Source organism: Chiloscyllium punctatum, chromosome 22 (genome assembly GCF_047496795.1).
Source record: "Chiloscyllium punctatum isolate Juve2018m chromosome 22, sChiPun1.3, whole genome shotgun sequence".
Taxonomy (NCBI): Eukaryota; Metazoa; Chordata; class Chondrichthyes; order Orectolobiformes; family Hemiscylliidae; genus Chiloscyllium; species Chiloscyllium punctatum.
The window spans coordinates 92,790,019-92,811,967 of record NC_092760.1 but is presented as its reverse complement, the minus strand read 5'-3'; the positions used below and the strand labels follow the sequence as shown (position 1 = coordinate 92,811,967).

Sequence of the window (21,949 nt, the reverse complement as noted above, 5' to 3'; positions counted from 1 at the left end):
CATCTATTGTCTATTGTCTATTGTCTATTGTCTATTGACAATGAGATTTGCAGAGTCATCACTCTCTGGCTGAAGAAATTCATCTCAATCTCGAAAGAGTCATCCCTTCACTCTGAGACCGGGGCTTTTGGATAATAGTCTCTCCTACCAATGGAAACCTCTTCTCCACTTCCACTCAATCCAGGCCTCTCATTATTGTGTAAGTTTCAATCAGACCCACGACCCTCCATCCTTCTAAACTCCAAGTGCAGACCAAGAGTCCTCAGCAGCTTCAGATTTCCAGGATAATTCTTGTAAATTTCCACTGGGCACGCTCCAACACCAGCACATCCTTCCTGAGATATGAGGCCCAAAACTGCACACATTATTCCAAATGCAGTCCGACCAGTGCCGTATACAGCCTCAGAAGGACATGTCTGCTCTTGTTTTTTAGCCCTCTCCAGATGAATGCAAAGATGGGTGAGGTGGGGCAGTGTAGGGTCCACTGAAGGAGGAGAAAGCGAGGACTGCTGAGTCGAAGAGTGTGGTGCTGGAAAAGCACAGTCGGTCAGGCAGCATCCGAGGTTTCAAATATAAGCCCTTCACCAGAAAGGGGGCTTGTGGCACAAAGGGCGCTGAGAGATAAACGGAAGGGGGGATGGGGGGGGGTGGGGGTGCGGGGTGAGAGAATAGCTGGGAAGGAGATATGTAGATGAAAGTGGGGGAGAAGATGATAGGTCAGGGGGAGGGTGGAGCAGATAGGTGGGAAGGAAGATGGATAGATAGGACAGGTCATGAGGACGGTGCTGAGTTGGAGGGTTGGATCTGGGATAAGGTGGCAGTTGGGGAAATGAGGAAACTGGTGAAATCCACATTGATCACATGTGGTTGGAGGGTCCCAAGCAGAAGGTTAGGCGTTCTTCCGCCAGGCGTTATTCCTGATGAAGACCTTATGCCTGAAACATTGATTCTCTTGCTCCTTGGATGCTGCCTGACAGGCTGTGCTTTTCCAGCATCACACTCTCTCCACCGAAGGAGGCGATGGACTGCGGACCTAGGGGATAGGTAGTAGCAAGTGTTAAGGGAATGGAATGGTTGGTTTGATTCCCGAGGGTTTGCAGCTCCAGGGTCAGTGTGAGTAATTGCTCAGTCACTGTGAGTGATAGGCTAAAGGGTCAGTTTTAGAACATAGAACATAGAAGAATACAGCGCAGTACAGGCCCTTCGGCCCTCGATGTTGCGCCGATCAAAGCCCACCTAACCTACACTAGCCCACTATCCTCCATATACCTATCCAATGCCCGCTTAAATACCCATAAGGAGGGAGAGTCCACCACTGCTACTGGCAGGGCATTCCATGAACTTACGACTCGCTGAGTGAAGAACCTACCCCTAACATCAGTCCTATATCTACCCCCCCTTAATTTAAAGCTATGCCCCCTTGTAATAGCTGACTCCATACGTGGAAAAAGGTTCTCACTGTCAACCCTATCTAACCCCCTAATCATCTTGTACACCTCTATCAAGTCACCCCTAAACCTTCTTTTCTCCAATGAAAACAACCCCAAGTGCCTTAGCCTTTCCTCATAGGATCTTCCTACCATACCAGGCAACATCCTGGTCAACTTCCTCTGCACCCGTTCCAGTGCCTCCACATCCTTCCTATAGTATGGCGACCAAAACTGCACACAATATTCCAGATGCAGCCGCACCAGAGTCTTATACAACTGCAGCATGACCTCAGGACTCCGGAACTCAATTCCTCTACCAATAAAAGCCAGTACGCCATATGCCTTCTTCACTGCACTATTTACCTGGGTGGCAACTTTCAGAGATCTGTGTACATGGACACCAAGATCCCTCTGCTCTTCCACACTACCAAGTATCCGACCATTAGCCCAGTACCCCATCTTTTTATTACTCTTACCAAAGTGAATCACCTCACACTTAGCTACATTGAACTCCATTTGCCACCTTTCTGCCCAGCTCTGCAGCTTCTCTATATCCCGCTGTAACCTACCACATCCTTCCTCACTGTTTACAACTCCTCCGACTTTCGTATCATCCGCAAACTTGCTCACCCAACCTTCTAACCCTTCCTCCAGGTCATTTATAAAAATTACAAACTTTTATGGTTCATTAGAAGTTATAGAATGTTTTAATTCCTGTAATGTTTCCTGGCTAAATATTTACATAAATGAGCCAGGATGTTACAAAGTCTAACTCACATTTAAGGATACTCTTTCAAGAAGTTCCAAATGCCAGGTAATTGTCAATTGGAACTTTAAACTTCCCATGCAATTACTCAACATGAAATATATCAGGACTTTTATGGGGTGTTTAAGCCCCTTTTTCAGTGATATATCTGTTCTCTGACTCTCCAAAGAAGGGGAGACCTGAGCCAATGGAAATTAGTGCATTCTTACCAATTTGTGGCTAAAGCTGCTGAATGCAACTTTCCAACCAGGTCGAAACATAGATCGCATCACAGCTGTGATCTCGAAAGACGATGTGTTCAAGCGACTGAGCTTGATTCCTGTTGTGCTCTCACTAATTTGGGAACCTTTCAGTACACGTTCTTCCCTGTCTCCCTGTGTCCATTGCACTAACTTGCTCTGTCCCAGTCCACTCTGTACCCTTTCATGATCAAGGGCTTGCTTTTACCCATCACCTTACCCCGACTTCAGAGTCACAGAGATGTACAGCACAGACACAGACCCTTTGATCCATCCCATCCATGCCGACCAGATATCCTGAACTAATCTAGTCCCATTTGCCAGCACCCAGCCCATATCTCTCCAAACCCTTCTTCTTCATGCACCCATCCAGTTGCCTTTTAAATGTTATTATAATGTCAGCCTCAACCACCTCTGGCAGCTCATTCCATACACACTCCACCCTCTGCATGAAAAAGATGCCCCTTAGGACTCTTTTATATCTTTCCTTTCTCACCATAAACCTATGCCCTCTAGTTTTGGACTCCCCTACCCAGGAAAAGGCCTTGTCTATTTATCCTATCCATGCCCCTCATGACTTTATAAACTTCTATAAGGTCACCCCTCAGCCTCTGATGCACCAGGGAGAATAACCCCAGCCTGTTCAGCCTCTCCCTTTGGCTCAAACCCTCCAACTCTGGCAACATACTTGGAAGTCTTTTCTGAACCCTTTCAAGATTCACAACATCTTTCTGATAGGAAGGAGACCAAAATTGCACGTAATATTCCAACAGTGGCCTAAACAATTTCCTGTACAGCCGCAACATGAACTCCCAACTCCTGTACTCAATACTCTGACCAATAAAGGAAAGCATACCAAATACCTTCTTCACTATCCTGTCTACCTGTGACTCCCCATTCAAGGAACCATGAACGTACACTCCAAGGTCTCTTCATCCCGTAACACTCCCCAGAGCCTTAATGTTAATTGTAGAAGTTCTGCCCTGATTTAGAAGGAGGATTTTATTTTCTGCAGAGATCTGCAAGCTGCCAGTAAGCAACCTGTGTTTCTCCATGTGAGTCCTCAGTCACTGTGTGGATGGGTCATTGCTGGCTCTGATAATAATTTAATAATTTCAGATAACTGATCTCTTGAAAATTGAGCAGGGAAAATACTATTGCTGTCTTAAGACTTCCTAAAATAAAAAGAAAAATCATTCATGACACATTGTCAGGTGCTAAGAATGAAATTTCCATGGAAGAGGCAGATTGTTTGTTCTGATTCCCACTCTGACAGAATCTGAACAAAAAGTCAATACATCTTTTCTGTTTTCAGAGCTGAGCTCAGCTGCTCTCTGTTCCTGAAAACTCTATTTTTGTCTAATTTTTCTGTCTTTTTGGTTAAGAATGTATCATCTTTTTAACCTTTCATTTCGCGAATCAAACTGTTGTGCACTGTGCTGTCTTCACTTGCCAAATTATTTGAGATTGGGAAACAGTTTATCTGAATTTATTGAAATTTCTTCAGATTCAAGCAAATCAGACTTGGAATGACACACACTGGTCAACTCTTGGAAGTGCAACTTAAGTCAGAAAGAGAAAGTAATTTTTACAAAGGTAAAAAGAAACAAAAATCTTCCCTAAATATAAGGATTTAGGAAGAGAGGAACAGGAAGAGGCCATTCAGCCCCTTGAACCTGCTCTACCATTTAGTAAGATCATGGGCTGATGTTATGAACTAGGCCAGACCACCCAAAACATTCTTCAGCAGGAAACCCAGACTGTAACTAGGTTGACTACCAGGTTTTAAAGCAGGCAAAAATGTATTCACAAAATTACGGATTGAAACACAAAGAACAGAATATAGAATATCCACAGAACTCAGACTATCCCAAACTAGACTTAATTTTGTTGTTCCAACTATACACAATAATAAACAAACCCCTTAAACACAGAGCATAAAAAAAGAAACATAGGCTTACAGGTTGATGTTAGAAGGGCAGAAGGAGAGCGAATCTCACAGTCTGTTTCCACATAACCCACTGCTGCATTCTTAACTAAAGTTCTGAACCGAACTGTTCAGCTGGAGAGCTGGCCGCAGCCCCTTGACTTATATAGATTACTTCTAACAGCATAAAAAGGCCTCCCAATACCCTTTTATCTCTGTCAAACCCAGCTGTTTCGGAGCTCGGCCTGTTTACGACCCCTCTGGAAGAAACCAAGGACACAGTTTCCTGGCGAAAAGGAACAGCTTTTCGAAAAAAGGACCAGCTTTGTGACACTTCTCCCTTAAAAAAAAGAACCATCAATATCCAAAGATGGCTTCATTTTTAAAATCCTTCAAAAAACAAATTGGTTAGTACTCTAAAACACACGTTTATACTGATGATACACATGCAAACATGCACAACCGCATTCGAATTGAGGCCATGGCATCGCACACCTCTGTGTCGCATTCGAGTCTCGATAACGCATCGGCAATCACGTTTTTGCGACCTGCCACAGACACAAATTGAATGGCTGCAATAACAAGCTCCATCTAGACAATCTGGCATTTTTGCCCTTAATTTTCTCCACAAATGTCAATGGGTTATGATCAGTGTATACGATTGTCTCCGATGCATTGCTGGGAATATAAACACTGAAATGCTGGAATACCAACACCAAGCTTAAAGTCTCTTTCTGCATCGTTGAATATTTCTGTTGATGAACATTCAACTTCCTGGAAAAATACCCAATGGGTCTTTCTATTCCCTCGTCATCCTCTTACATGAGCACCGCACCGACACCCACATCACTGGCATCGATAGTCAACTTGAAAGGCTCATGTAATTTGGCATGGCTAATACTGGGGCAGTAGCTAACACAGTTTTTAGGCTGTCAAATGCCTTTTGACAGTCCGCTGTCCACTGCAATCTCCTTCCCTTTTTTACCAATTCGGTGAGTGGAGCAGCCACACTGCTAAAGTTCAGTACAAACGTTCGGTAACATCCACTCAATCCCAGGAACCATCGTACTGCATTTTTTGTAGACGGTGTGGGAAATTCCCCCATTACTTTTGTTTTTGCATCCCATGGGGCCATTTGTCCGTGTTCAATAACATGGCCCAGGAAAGTGGGCTTTGGCAAAGTCACTTTTAGCCAGGTTTACCACCAAGCCGGCCTTCCGAAGTTGATCGAACGATTCCAATAAATGCTGTAAATGTTCCTTCCATGAGTGACTAAAAATCACCAGGTCATCAACATACACCACACAGTTGGGTAATCCAGCAATGACCTTATTAGTCAGTCTCTGAAATGTGGCTGGAACATTTTTCATACCAAATGGAATGACATTGAACTGATACAGTCCATTTGGCGTTACAAAAGCCCAAATTACTTTTGCTCTTTCTGAAAAAGGTACCTGCCAGTAACCTCTGATCAAGGGCAACTTAGAAATGTTAGTTGATCGTCACACTTTTTCGACGCAATTCTCCAACCGTGGAATTGGATATGCATCAGTCTTTGTAATGGCATTGACTTTGCGATAGTCCACACATAACCGTTGGGTACCATCCGGCTTTGGCACCATGACGATGGGTGAGCTCCAGTCACTGTGACTCACTTTGATTATGCCATCTTGGAGCATGCGCTCTATCTCCTTCTGAGTCTGTGCCAATATTAGAAGGTTATGCCTGTAAGAATGTTACTTAATTGGAACAATATCTTCTATATCTACACCATGCACAATTAGAGTAGTGCTGGAAAAGCACAGCAGGTCAGGCAGCATCCAAGGAGCAGGAAACAGAACAGAACAAACGGACGAACAGACAACGGAACGAGGACATGCCATAACCCAAAGGACTAGCCACACTACCATACATCAGGAGCATTTCTGAACTGACTTCCAGACTATTGCGACCACTAGGACTCATAACAGCACACAAACCAACAGCCACGCTCAGACAACAACTCACCAGAACGAAGGACCCAATACCCAACATGAGCAAAACCAATGTAGTGTACAAAATCCCATGCAAGGACTGCACAAAACACTACATCGGACAAACAGGAAGACAGTTAACGATCCGAATACACGAACAACAACTAGCCACAAAACGACACGACCAGCTATCCTTAGTAGCCACACACACAGACGACAAGCAACATGAATTCGACTGGGACAACACTACCATTATAGGGCAAGCCAAACAGAGAACAGCCAGGGAATTCCTAGAGGCATGGCACTCATCCACAGACTCTATCAACAAACACATCGACCTGGACCCAATATACCGGCCACTACAGCGGACAGCTCGAACTGACAACCGGAAGTGGCAGAGACAGGCCACTATAAATGCCGGAGGAAACAGCACAGAAACGCTTCACAGGAGGCTCCCAAGCACTGAGGATGTCACCTGGACAGTGGACGAAACGTTTGCAAGACAAATTTCCAGCTCGGCGAACAGAACCACAACAACGAGCACCCGAGCTACAAATCTTCTACCAAACTTTGAAGGAGCAGGAAAATCGATCTTTTGGGCAAAAGCCTTTCATCAGGCTTTCCTGATGAAGGGCATTCCTGATGAAAGGTTTTTGCCGGAAACATCGATTTTCCTGCTCCTTGGATGCTGCCTGACCTGCTGTGCTTTTCCAGCACTACTCTAATCTTGACTCTAATTTCCAGCATCTGCAGAACCCACTTTCGCCACCATGCACAATGAGGTTGGTCCTTCCCAGTTTAGTTCCACACATCGCCCATGTGACAGTGATAACTCTTTCAGGTCATTTCGATTTTCTGGGAAAGGTAACTCAATAATTCATCCCAATTTTTGACCAATTTTTGTCCAATTTGATTTGAGGAATGTCCAATTCAGAATCCTCTGAACGTGGTCCTTCCTTCTGTGCTGTAATCATTAACACGTTCTCCTCTTGCTTTCCTTCCCTATCAAAATACCTTTTGAGAATATTCACATGACACACTCTGTGAGATTTCTTCCTGTCTGGAATCCCTATAAAGTAGCTCACCTCACTCAATATCCTCTTGATTTGGTAAGGTTTACTAAACCTCACTTTTAAAGGTTCACAAATTACTGAAAGTAACACTAATATCTTATCCCTAATGGCAAGATTGCAAATTTTTGATTTCTCATCCATTTCTTCTTTCATTTAATGCTGTGATACTTTTAAATACTGTCGGGCCAACTCTCCGGCTCGATTAAATCATTCTCTAAAATTTGACACGTAGTCCAAATGGGTAGTCTCTGAATTCTGACATTAATTTCTCCTTAATCAATTTTGATGGTCTTCTTAGAGACAAAGAGTCACAGAGATGTACAGCACAGAAACAGATCCATGCTGACCAGATATCCCAACCCAATCTAGTCCCACCTGCCAGCGCCTGGCCCATATCCCTCCAAACCCTTCCTATTCATATACCCATCCAGATGCCTTTTAAATGTTGCAATTGTACCAGTCTCCACCACTTTCTCTGGCAGCTCATTCCATACACGTACCACCCTCTGTGTGAAAAAGTTGCCCCTTAGGTCTCTTTTATATCTTTCCCCTCTCACCCTAAACCTATGACCTCTAGTTCTAGACTCCCCCAACCCTGGAAAAAGACTTTGTCTATTTATCCTATCCATGCCCCTCATAATTTACTGAACCTCTATAAGGTCATCCTTCAACCTCCGATGCTCCAGGGAAAACAGCCCCAGCCTGTTCAGCCTCTCCCTACAGCTCAAATCCACCAACCCTGGCAACATCCTTGCAAACCTTTTCTGAATCCTTTCAAGTTTCACAACATCTTTCCGATAGGAAGGAGACCAGAATTGCACGCAATATTCCAACAGTGGCCTAACCAATATCCTGTACAGCCGCAGCATGGCCTCCCAACTCCTGTACTCAATACTCTGACTAATGAAGGACTAATAAATACCAAATGCCTTCTTCACTATCCTATCTACCTGCAACTCTACTTTCAAGAAGCTATGCAGTCCAAGGTCTCTTTGTTCAGCAACACTCCCTAGGACCTTACCATTAAGTGTATAAATCCTGCTAAGATTTACTTTCCCAAAATGCAGCACCTCGCATTTATCTGAATTAAACTCCATCTGCCACTTCTCAGCCCAGTGGCCCATCTGATCAAGATCCTATTGTAATCTGAGGTAACCTTCTTTGCTGCCCACTACACCTCCAATTTTGGTGTCTTCAGCAAACTTACTAACTGTACCTCTTATGCTCACATCCAAATCATTCATGTAAATGACAAAAAGTAGTAGACCCAGCACCGATCCATGTGGAACTCCACTAGTCAAAAAACTCTTCAAAAACCTCAACCAGCTTTGTGAGACATGATTTCCCACGCACAAAGCCATGTTGACTATCCCTAATCAATCCTTACCTTTCCAAATACATGTCCATCCTGTCCCTCAGGATTCCCTCCAACAACTTGCCCACCACTGACTTCAGGCTCACCGGTCTATAGTTCCCTGGCTTGTCTTTACCACTCTTAAACAGGGGCACCACGTTTGCCAACCTCCAGTTTTCTGGCACCACACCTGTTACTATCGATGATGCAAACATCTCAGCAAGAGGCCCAGCAATCACTTCCCTAGCATCCCTCAGAGTTCTAGGGGACACCTGATCAGGTCCTGGGGATTTATCCACCTTCATGTGTTTCAAGACCTCTAGCACTTCCTCGTCTGTACTATGAACATTTTTCAAGTTGTTGGAGGGAATCCTGAGGGATAGGACGTATGTGTATTTGGAAAGGCAAGTGTGTATGGGAAATCATGTCTCATGAACCTGATTGAGTTTTTTTGAAGAAGTAACAAAGAGGATTGATGAGGGCAGAAAGGTAGATGTGATCCAAATAGACTTCAGTAAGGCGTTCAACAAGGTTCCGCATGGGAGACTGACTAGCAATTTTAGATCTCATGGAATACAGAGAGAACTAGCCATTTGGATACAGAACCGGCTTGAAGGTAGAAAACAGAGGGTGGTGCTGGAGGGTTGTTTTTCAGACTGGAGGCCTGTGACCAGTGGAGTACCACAAGGATCGATGCTGGGTCCTCTACTTTTCATCATTTATATAAATGATTTGGATATGAGGAGAAGAGGTACAGTTAGTAAGTTTGGAGATGACACTAAAATTGGAGGTGTAGTGGACAGTGAAGAGGGTTACCTCAGATTGCAATGGGATCTTGACCAGATGGGCCAATGGGCTGAGAAGTGGCAGATGGAGTTTAATTTAGATAAATGTGAGGTACTGCATTTTGGGAAAGTAAATCTTAGCAGGACTTACACACTTAATGGTAAGGTCCCAGGGAGTGTTGCTGAACAAAGAGACCTTGGAGTGCAGGTTCATAACCCCTTGAAAGTAGAGTCGCAGGTAGATAAGATATGCTTTCCTTTATTGATCAGAACATTGAGTATAGGAGTTGGGAGGTCATGTTGCGGCTGTACAGGACATTGGTTAGGCCACTTTGAAATATTGCATGCAATTCTGGTCTCCTTCTTATTGGAAAGATGTTGTGAAACTTGAAAGGGTTCAGAAAAGATTTACAAGAATGTTGCCAGGGTTGGAGGATTTGAGCTATAGGGAGAGATTGAATAGGCTGGGGCTGTTTTCCCTGGAGCGTCAGAGGCTGAAGGGTGATCTTAAAGAGAGTAATAAAATCATGAGCACCATGGATAGGATAAATAGACAAAATCGTTTCCCTAGGGTGTGGGAGTCCACAACTAGAGAGCATAGGTTTAGGGTGAGAGTGGAAAGACATAAAAGAGACTTAAGGGGCAACATTTCCATGCAGAGGATGGTCTGTGTGTGGAATGGGCTTCCAGAGGAAGTGGCGGAGGCTGGTACAATTACAGCATTTAAAAGGCATCTGGATGGGTATATGAATAGGAAGGGTTTAGAGGGATATGGGCTGGGTGCTGTCAAATAGGACCAGATTAGGTTGGGATTTCTGGTCGGCATGGATGAATTGGACTGAAGGGTCTGTTTCCGTGCTGTACATCTCTATGACTCTAATCCTTTTTGCTGTGATATCTTGTAATGTGATTGCCCCTGGAAATCTTGTCGATACATCCATTATTGTTAATAAAAACTTATTTCCACTTTTTGTTTGAGGTAGGTGGCCTCTACTATCAATCAAGACTTCTGTGAAAGGTTCCTCAAATGCTGGAATAGGTATTAAAGGTGCAGGTTTTATTACTGCCTATGGTTTTCCAATTATCTGACATGTCTGGCAAAATTCAACTACATCTTTGTGTTGTCCAGGCCAATAACAATGTCTTTGTATTTTAGCCTGTGTTTTCCTCATTCCCCTAAATGACCTCCAAATGGTAGCTCATGACCCACTCACAGCACCTCCTTTCTGTACCCTACTGGCAAAACAATTTGATAAACTTCTGCCCATTCCTCATCTGCTTCAATGTGTGATGGTCTCCATTTTCTCATTAAGGCATCATTTATTCAGTAATAACACACAGGGATGCATTCACTCTCCTTTTATGTTTAGACCTTTGATACAACTGCTTTAAGTTCTCATCTTTCTGCTGTTACTCAATCAGCTTAGCACAGCTAAAGATACTTGCATGTTTACCTATTTGTTCTTGTTCTGTCCCACTTATTTGATCAAACCAAAAAGTCTCTTATAATGCTCACTCAGCTACCTTAGCTGTGGCTTTTTTTTACCTCTCCTGCTTCAGTTTGTGCCTCTGTGACCTTGTTCAGACACAAAATGGGAAGGTTCCCAAATAAGACTCCTGCAGTGCTTCAGTTGCTTGAGTCTCCACTGCCTTTACAACTAGAGTAGGCAGCACGCCTATCAGTGAATCAGCTATATTATTTGCAAGGACAAGTTATATTCCAGGAGCTGAGAGTGTGTCCAGTACTCCTCCCACAAATTCTCTGCTCTTCTCTGGACTCTCATGCCTCACTTTACATAATTGAGAACTTTTTGTCTCACCATGAATTCCTGTTCCCAGTACCTTTTCTGGCAATAGTTCCTCAGGAAAACATACCTTCTCATCTTTCAGCCTCACAGACTGAGAGGATCCTGTGTCCCTTACTAGTGGAACCTTTTTACCTACGGTTCCTGGCCTATGTGAATAAACTTTACCCTTGCATGAATATTTTTTAAGCAGATCTGGCACTTCTTCCTTAACCAACCTCTGATTCAGCTTTCTAGCTTCCATTGGACTTTCTGTTACCATGCCAACAAAACTTCCAGACTTGTCTGGTTTTCCTGAATCTGGCTTTCTCCTAGACCACCAACTCTGCGATTTTGTGTGGCCCACTTTATTACAATGGAAACACCGGAGTATTTTAATTTCTTTGTCCTCCTCAAAGGTTTCTTTTTTACCCTGTGGTAAATTATCCTTCTGATCTTCACTGAGATCTACCTTTCCATGTGAGGATTTCTCTTTGTCCAATTTCTATCCCTCAGGGACTGAAATTGATTCTGGAAGCCAAACCGAGTTTTATGGACCAGCTCATAACCATCAGCCACTTCAGCTGCTAACCTTGCCAATTTAACTCTCTGCTCTTCCTCTCTGAGCCTACCCTCAGCCTTTATCTCCAGCCTATTAAGCTGACTTCCCTTTTTAAGTGTCAATTTCTGACGTTCAAATGCTCTCTCTTTTTCTCTCTTTTCTGCTGCTTTCTTTTTCCCTCTCTTCTGCTTTTAATCATAACTCAAACTGTTCATCTCTGCTGCCCTTTCCTTATCCCTCACCTCTAACTCAATTTGCTTCATTTGTAATTGAATTCTTGCTATCTCTATAGATTCTGATGGTGTTTCCAGCAGGTTTAAATGCTGAGCTACTGCTGTAATTATTTCTCCTTTCCTCACAGAAGGAGGCAGCTCCAACCCCAGCTTGCCTGCTCGTTCCTGCAGCTTGGCCTTAACCACCTTTTTGCAAAACTACTAAGTTCACCTCGTGCACCTCCAAAAAACACTTGGCGACTGAAAGAGCTATTGCTATCCCAAATTTTGTCTATCCAACCACACCAACACCCGAAATAAAGATATAAGCACCTACCACTCGCTGTTCAAATCCCACAAAGAGCCCCCAATCTGTTATGGACTAAGCGAGACCACTCAAATCATTCTTAAGCAGGCAGACCGGAACTTTGCAATTTGTTTTGGTAAGTTAAAAATCACACAACACCAGGTTATAGTCCAACAGGTTTAATTGGAAGCACACTAGCTTTTGGAACGACGCTCCTTCATCAGGTGATTGTGGAGGGCTCGATCGTAACACAGGATTTATAGCAAAAATTTGCAGTGTGATGTAACTGAAATTATACATTGAAAAATTGATTGTCTGTTAAGCCTTTCATCTGTTAGAATACAGTGATAGCACTTTGAGCACTTTGCACTTTGCTCAAAAACTGCATACATTCATGTAAAACTCTGTTATCTCACTTTGTAGATTAGAATCAATCTAAACATCAGGTCATAGACAGAGAACACAAGGGGCTAACACCTTCAACATATTGTCTAGCTATCACCATTGTTAACAGCTAACCCGAGAATGCAACTTTAAAAAAAAGGGTTTTGTGATTTACACATGAAAGAAGTGAAACTATCACTGTATTCTAACAGATGAAAGGCTTAACAGACAATCAATTTTTCAATGTATAATTTCAGTTACATCACACTGCAAATTTTTGCTATAAATTCTGTGTTACGATCGAGCCCTCCACAACCACCTGATGAAGGAGCGTCACTCCGAAAGCTAGTGTGTTTCCAATTAAACCTGTTGGACTATAACCTGGTGTTGTGTGATTTTTAACTTTGTACACCCCAGTCCGACACCGGCATCTCCAAATCATGTTTCGGTAAGTGTACAGTGAAAATTACCCGGAGTAAGTTAGCTAGGTTGACTACTAGATTTTACAACAAGCAAGAATTTATTCAAAAAATTACAGAATGAAACACAAAGAACAGAATATAGAATACCCACAGAATTCAGTCCATCCCAAACTAGACTTAACTATACTGTTCCGAATATACACAACCGTCTGAATAAGCAAATTCCTTAAACACAGAGCAAAAAATGAAATAAAAGCTTACTGGTCAAAGTTAGAAGGGAAGAAGGAGAGAGAGTCTTGCAGCCTGTTCCTCCTCGGAACACTTCAACCCCAGGGCATCAATGTGGACTTCAACATTTTCCTCATTTCCCCTTCCCCCACCTCACTCTAGTTCCAAACTTCCAGCTCAGCACTGTCCCCATGACTTGTCCTACCTGCCTATCTTCTTTTCCACCGATCCACTCCACCCTCCCCCCCGCCCCTGACCTATCACCTTCATCCCCTCCCCCACTCACCTATTGTACTCTATGCTATTTTCTTCCCACCCCCACCCTCCTCTCACTTATCTCTCCACCCTTCAGGCTCACTGCCTTTATTCCTAATGAAGGGCTTTTGCCCGAAACGTCGATTTTACTGCTCCTTGAATGCTGCCTGAACTGCTGTGCTCTTCCAGCACCACTAATCCAGAATCTGGTTTCCAGCATCTGCAGGCATTGTTTTTACTCTGTTTTTGCCTGTTTCCACACAGCCCACTGCAGCACTGACTCAACCAAGACTTCATCTTCTCGGACAGACCATACCCCTTTCATTATACAGGTCACTTCTAAAACATTAGCTTTGGCCTAAAGTCTCATCTGTTTATGTATAAACAAAAAGGCCTTTCATCTCTGTACCAACCCAGTTGTTTCAGAGCCCGGCCTGTTTATGTCCCCTCGGAACGAAACCAAGGACACAGTATCCTTGAGAAAAGGAACAGCTTTTAGGAAAAAGGACCAGCTTTGTGACACTAATCTGTGGCCTAACTCCATATGTTTGCCTTTGGCCCATATTATGCGACATCCTTGCTTAATAAGAATTTATCTATCTCAGATCTAAATTTAACAATTGGATTAGCACCGACACCATTTGAGGAAGAGAGTTCCAAACCTCCACTACTCTTTGTGTATCGAAGTGATTTCTAACATCTCCCCTGACTGGCTTGGTCCTATTCCTTAGACTATGGCCCCTGGTTTTTGCACCTTCATCTAGTTTAACTTTATCTACCTTGTCTTTCCTTGTTAATATCCTGAAGACCTCAATTAAAACACCCATTAATCTTCTAAATTCTAGAGAATAAAGGCCTAATGTGTGTAATCTCTCCTCATAACATAACCCCCGAAGTCCAAGCATTATCCCTGTAAACCGATGTTAAACGCCCTCCAGGGTTAAAACATCCTTCCTAAGATGTGCTGCCCAGATCTGCTCATGGTACTCTGAGTGGGGTCGAACTAGGGTTTTGTGTAACTGCAGCATGATGTCTGCAGCCCTGTATACCAGCCCTTTAGACATGAAGGGCAGCATTCCATTGGCCTTCCTGCCTATTTTCTGCATTTGAAACACCTGAACCCCAAAGTCCTGTTGGACATCCACTGTATTTAACTTGGTACCTTCTAAAAAAAATACCCTGGTCAATCCTTTTTTGGTCTGAAATGGATAACTGCGCACTTGCTTATATTAAAATCCATGTGGAGTATTCACATTAACCATGATCGAGGGCTGAATGGCCCACTCATGCGGCTGGTTCTTATATTTGAATACTACAATAAACCCTGACAGGAAGCCTCATTGAAGAAGAATCTTTCAATGTACTTTTAAGTTTCTCCAGTTTTGTGTCTGTTTGAGTAATTGTTGGTGTTTTCGTTTTGCTGAGATTGATGGTTACACTGAAGCAAACCTGCCATTATTTTTGAGGCCATCCGCAGGTATAAGCTTTCATTTTAAGGTGAGTTTTCATTTTAAGCTAATGTCTTTGGCAGCTCTATCAAAGCTGCTGCAGATTGATGCATTGAGTATTCTCCAGTGTTTTTGGTTTGGCATCCAGGTACAATAAAGCAAAATGATGCAGGCAATCCTCTGCAGCCAAGTACAGTGGCAGTGTGGTGTCCCACTACAGCAAGGCCATGGTGATGGTGTGGCCAAGACTCAATCCTAGGGCATGAGCCAATGGATGAAGAGAAGGAGACAGTAGATTTGACCTCCATTTTAATAACGGGCACTAGTCACACTGTAATTACACTGTCCCTGCCAGGTCCAGTATCTCTGCCTTGTTTTATACAACTCTGCCTGACCCTTAATTGTCCTGTTCCCCACATTACCCACACCTTTCACTTTGTGATCTGGAATGATAATGAAAAGGACAGAATGTATAACTTTAAATAGCGATTGAATGATACCTCTATGTTCTCAAGGTAAAAACAATGACTGCAGATGCTGAAAATCAAACACTGGATTAGTGGTGCTGGAAGAGCACAGCAGTTCAGTTGGATGCTGCCTGAACTGCTGTGCTCTTCCAGCACCACTAATCCTCTATGTTCTCAACCAATTCCAGAACAACCTCCCACCATATTCCTAGAGACTGCAATGGTTCTAATTTCTCAGAGGTCATTATGATTTGTACTGAATTATTCCAAAAGTATTATAACAACACAAATAATAAACTTCATGGGATTGGGGTGTCATTGACTGGGTCAGCATTTACTGTCTATCCCAAATTGCTTTGGAAATGTTGATGATGTATAACAACCTGCTGCTCACATCTATATTGTTTCTCTAGCCATTGGGATATTGAATGGTTTGTACAGGGCCGTGTATGTAGAAAGGGAAAGGCAGGTCCTTGCAAGTCATATTTATACCTTCATACCTGTCATATCACTAGAATTTAATAAAACACAGCTATGAGATCAAACATAACTATAACTGACCCCAAAACAATTCAAATCTTCAAAGTTTTTATAAATCATATAAAATGATGTTTGGTTGTGTTTGATTACACCTTTTAAATACAGTAACTTGCAACCTATGTACATTTAAGCAGTGTACCTTCAATTTATTGCCTCACTCAGTTCTTATCAATGAGTGTTATCATTTAATTAAGAATTCATTAGCTTCAGGGTCTGGTAAACATTGTGAGCCTGTGTGTGAGAGATGCCGTACTATGAGATTTCGGAGACTGAGCCTGTGTGTGAGGGATACTGTACTGAGATTTTGGAGACTGAGCCTGTGTATGAGGGATGCTGTACTGTGAGATTTCGGAGACTGAACCTGTGTGTGAGGGATACTGTACTGAGATTTTGGAGACTGAGCCTCTGTCTGTGAGGGATACTGTACTGTGAGATTTCGGAGACTGAGCCTCTGTGTGAGGGATGCTGTACTGTGAGCTTCAGGAGACTGAGCCTGTGTGTGAGGGATGCTGTACTGTGAGATTTTGGAGACTGAGCCTGTGTATGAGGGATACTGTACTGTGAGCTTCAGGAGACTGAGCCTGTGTATGAGGGATGCTGTACTGTGAGATTTCGGAGTCTGAGCCTGTGTGTGAGGGATGCTGTACTGAGATTTTGGAGACTGAGCCTGTGTATGAGGGATACTGTACTGTGAGCTTCAGGAGACTGAGCCTGTGTGTGAGGGATGCTGTACTGAGATTTCAGAGACTGTAAGCCAAGATGATTAATCAGATGGTGATTTCACCTCCACAGAAACTCCGTTGACACTCGCAGCTCAGCTGGAAGTCCCAGTGGAAGTGATCAAAGCTTTGAGGAACGGTGGTGCTCACCTGGATTTCAGAGCGAAAGATGGAGTAACACCTCTACACAAAGCTGCAAGGGCCAAGAACCAAACTGCACTTATGGTAAGATCATGGATGGCAACAGGAGGCCATTCAGCCCTTCAGAACTAGTCTACCTTTCTGGAACTACACCAGAACCATGTATTCAGCCAATTTTGACATCATATTCCTCCATACCCACAGCTTGGAAAAATCTATCTCAACCTAAGTCTATCAATCTATAAACCTGATGAATTAATTAGCTTATTAATTAACCTAACACCTTCTGCTTTTTAAGGGAGATAGTTCCCCAACTCTACCAGCATTTGAGTAAAATATTTCCTAATTATTTCTTCACAATTTCCAAACTACTCTGTGAATTGACTGTTTCTGATTTTAAGGTGATATCTCCTGGTCCTCAATCCCCCCATTAATAGAGAAATGCTCTTTGTGCACCAGCGATTCCTCGAGCCACTCTACAAACCTCAGTCCCAGCAAGCCCAATCACATAAACTCTGAGACTATTCCTTTTATCGGAGTGAGTGAGGACTCTGGGTCTGTACTTGATGAAGTTTAGAAGGATAATGGAGATCTCATTAAAACTTACTGAATACTGGGAGGCCTGGATAGAGTGGATATGGAGAAGATGTTTCCAAGAGTAGGAGAGACTAGGACCTGAGGGTAGAGCCTCAGAGTGAAGGGATGACTCTTTGGAACTGAGATGAGGAGGAATTTCTTCAGCCAAAGGGTGGTGACTCTGTGGAACGTATTACCACCCTGGGCTGCGGAGGCTAGTTATTGAGTTTGAGTTTTGAGAAGATTTGGCTCAGGTTGATGTCTTGAGGTAGGTTTGCTCACTGAGCTGGAAGGTTCGTTTTCAGATGTTTCGTCACCATACTAGATGATGTAATTTCCTGTGGTGATGTAATTTCCTGTTCTTTTTAGAACACAAAACATGGAAAAGTACAGCACAGAACAGGCCCTTTGGCCCACGATGTTGTGCCGAGATTTAATCCTAATGTAAAATATAATAACTTAACCTACACACCCCTCAACTCACTGCTCTCCATGTGCATGTCCAGCAGTCGCTTAAATGTCCCCAATGACTCTGCTTCCACCACCACAGCTGGCAATGCATTCCATGCATTCACAACTCTCTGCATAAAGAACCTACCTCTGACGTCTCCTTTATACCTTCCTCCTAATATCTTCAAACTATGACTCCTCGTACCAGTCAATCCTGCCCTGGGGAAAAGTCTCTGGCTATTGACTCTATCCATTCCTCTCATTATTTTGTACACCTCGATCAGGTCTCCTCTCTTCCTCTTTCTCTCCAGAGAAAAAAGTCCGAGCTTATTCAACCTTTCTTCATAAGGCAAGCCCTCCAGTCCAGGCAGCATCCTGGTAAACCTTCTTTGCACCCTCTCCACAGCCTCTGTATCTTTCCAATAGTAGGGCGACTAGAACTGGACACAATATTCCAAGTGTGGTCTCACCAGGGACTTGTAGACCTGCAGCAAAACCTCGCGGCTCTTAAACTCGATCCCTCTGTTAATGAAAGCCAAAACACCATATGCTTTCTTAACAACCCTATCCACTTGGATGGCAGCTTTGAGGGATCCATGTACTTGCACACCCAGATCCCTCTGTTCCTCCACACTGCCAAGAATCCTGTCTTTAATTCTATATTCAGCATTCGAGTTTGACCTTCCAAATGCATCACTACGCATTTATCCAGGTTGAACTCCATCTGCCATTTCTCAGCCCAGCTCTGCATCCTGTCTATGTCACGCTGTAGCCTGCAGTAGCCCTCTATACTATCGACGACACCTCCAACCTTTGTGTCATCTGCAAATTTACTAACCCACCCCTCAACCTCCTCATCCAAGTCATTTATAAAAACTACAAAGAGCAGAGGCCCAAGAACAGAGCCCTGTGGGACACGCTCACCACTGACCTCCAGGCAGAATACTTTCCATCTACAACCACTCTCTGCCTTCTGTCAGCCAACCAATCCTGAATCCAGATAGCCAAATCTCCCTGTATCCCATAGTTCCTGACTTTATGAATGAGCCTATCATGGGGAACCTTATCAAATGCCTTGCTGAAGTCCATATACACCACATCCACTGCTTGACCTTCATCGACCTGTCTTTTCACCTCCTCAAAGAACTCAATAGGATTTGTGAGGCATGACCTGCCCCTCACAAAGCCATGCTGACTGTTTTTAATCACACTATGCTTTGCCAAATTGTCATAAATCCTATCCCTCAGAATTCTTTCCAAAACTTTGCTGACCACAGACATAAGACTGACTGGTCTGTAATTACCAGGGATTTCCTTATTACCCTTCTTGAAAAGAGGAACAACATTTTCCTTCTTCCAGCCCTCCGTAGCAACTTCCTTTCTCACTTCCCAGAGTAGCCTAAGATAAATCTGGTCTGGCCCTGGGGACTTATCAATCTTAATGTTTTCCAAAATTTCCAGTACATCAACTTCATCAATCTTGATCTGGTCAAGCCTCTATCCCAGCTCCTCAAAGTTCTCATTCACAACAAGGTCCCTTTTCTTGGTGAAAACCAAAGCAAAAAACTCATTTCGGGCTTCCCCTATCTGCTCAGATCCATGCACAAGTTCCCTCTGCTATCCTTGAGTGGCCCTAACCTCTCCCTGATCATTCTCTTATTCCTCACGTATGAGTAAAATGCCTTTGGGTTTTTCTTAATCCTTCCTGCAAAGCCTTTTTTGTGCACCCTCCCACCTCTCCTCAGTCCATTTCTAAGCTCCTTTCTAGTAAGCCTGTAATCCTGTAAAGTTGTGCTAGATCCTTGCTTCCTCCACCTTATGTAAGCTGCCTCCTTCCTTTTGACGAGAGGCTCCTCTGTTCTCGTCATCCAAGACTGCTTAATCCTACCTCTTCTTACCTGCCTCAGAAGAACAAATTCGTGCATCACTCGCAACTACTGCTCCTTAAATAATCTCCACATGTCTGCTGTGCCCTTTCTGTGGAACAATTGCTCCCAGTCTGTACTTCCCAACTCCTGTCTGATAGCGTTATAATTTCCTTTTCCCCAATTAAATATCTTCCCTCAGTAACTGCTCCTTTCCCTCTCCAAGGTAAATGTGAGGCAGTTGTGGCCACTTTCACCAAAGTGTTCTCTCACTGTGAGATCTGACACCTGTCCTGGCTCATTGCCGAGCACCAAATCCAAAATGGCCCTCCCCTCGTCGGGCCTGTCTACATACTGAGCAAGGAAACCCTCCTGAACACACCTGACAAAAACGGCCCCATCCAAACCATCTGCACTCAGGAGGTTCCAGTCAATATTGGGAAAGTTGAAATCACCCATAACAACAACCCTGCTACTTCTGCATTTTCCAGAATCTGCCCGCCTATGAGTTCTTCAATGTCTCTTCTGCTATTAGGTGGTCTGTAGAAAACCCCCAATGCGGTGACTGCCCCTTTGCTGTCCCTAACTTCCACCCAGACTGACTCAGTAGACAAACCTTCCTTCGTTTCTGTAGCTGTGATGCACTCTCTGATTAGCAATGCTACACCCTCTCCTCTTTTTCCACCCTCCCTGTTCTTTTTAAATGTTATAAACCCTGGAACATCAAGCAACCATCCCTGCCCCTGTGAAACCCACATCTCTGTTATGACCATAACATCATAGTCTCAAGGACTGATCCTTGCTCTAAGTTCATCACTCTTATTTCGGACACTCCTTGCGTTAAAGCAGACACACTTTAACCGATTCCTTTGTTTCATCATGTGAGAACCTTCCTGATAGATTCAATATATCCTGTCACTATCCCGTCTGTAACTCAGCCCCTCTCAGACATGTGGCTCTGATTCCCATCCCCCTGCCAAACTAGTTTAAACCCTCCCGAATCACACGAGCAAATCTCCCACCCAGGATATTTGTGCCCCTCCAGTTCAGAGGCAACCCGTCCTTCATGTACAGGTCCCACCTTCCCCAGAAGGTATCCCATTGGTCTAGTTTTCTGAAGCCCTCCCTCCTGCACCAGCCTCGCAGCCACGTGTTAAGCTGCATTCGCTGCCTGTTCCTCATCTCACTATCTCGTGGCACCGGTAGCAAACCTGAGACCACTACTCTACTCGTCCTGTTCTTCAGCTTCCAACCTAACTCTCTCTAGTCACTTTTCAGATCCTCAGTCCCTTTCCTGGCTATATCATTGGTGCCAATATGTACCACGATTTCTGGCTGCCCTCCCTTCAGAATCCTGTAAACCCGATCGGCAACATACCTTCCAGGAGTCCCGTTCCTGACCACAAAATCTCCTGTCAATCTGTCTCACTATTGAGTCCCCTACCATTTGCGCCTTTCTATTTCCCCCTTCCCTTCTGAGCCACAGTGCCAGGCTCAGTGCCAGAGACCTGACAACTATGGTTTTCCCCTGGTAGGCTGTCCCCACCAGCAGTATCCAAAACTGTATACTTATTGCTGAGGGGAACAGCCACAGGGGATCCCTGCTCTGACCGTTGTATCCCTTTCCTTCCCCTCACAGTAACCCAGCTGTCCTTATCCTATATCTAGGGAGTGACCACCTTCCTGTACATCCTCTCAATTTCCCCCTCAGCCTCCCGGATGATCCATAATTCATCCAGCTGCAGCTCTAGTTCCCTAACTAGGTTTTCGAGGAGCTGGAGTTGGATGCACTTCCCGCAGATGCAGTCAGCAGAGACCAGTGAAGTGTCTCTCACCTGCCACATTCTGCAGGAGGAACATGCAACTGCCCATATCCTGCTACTCTGAAAGCCCGCACGGAACTAAACAAAGGAAGAGAAGAAAAAAAATGAGAAACCTAAAAACTTACCGAGTTTACAGACTCTTAGTAAGGTTAGAGGAGCTGGGTGGGAGGGAGGCCCTATGGTGTAGGGTCTTGGGCTTAGATCTCACCCACTTAAAAA

At 43.9% G+C, this 21,949-nt stretch overlaps 1 protein-coding gene across 1 annotated transcript in view; it reads left to right on the top strand.

Moving 5' to 3' along the window:
- LOC140493855 (SH3 and multiple ankyrin repeat domains protein 2-like) overlaps positions 1-21,949 on the top strand; it is a 1,358,365-nt gene that overhangs the window by 299,619 nt on the left and 1,036,797 nt on the right. Inside the window, exon 7 of the mRNA XM_072592836.1 lies at positions 16,949-17,100. Coding sequence (XP_072448937.1) covers positions 16,949-17,100 — 152 coding nt within the window. The remainder of the gene's footprint in view (positions 1-16,948; positions 17,101-21,949) is intronic.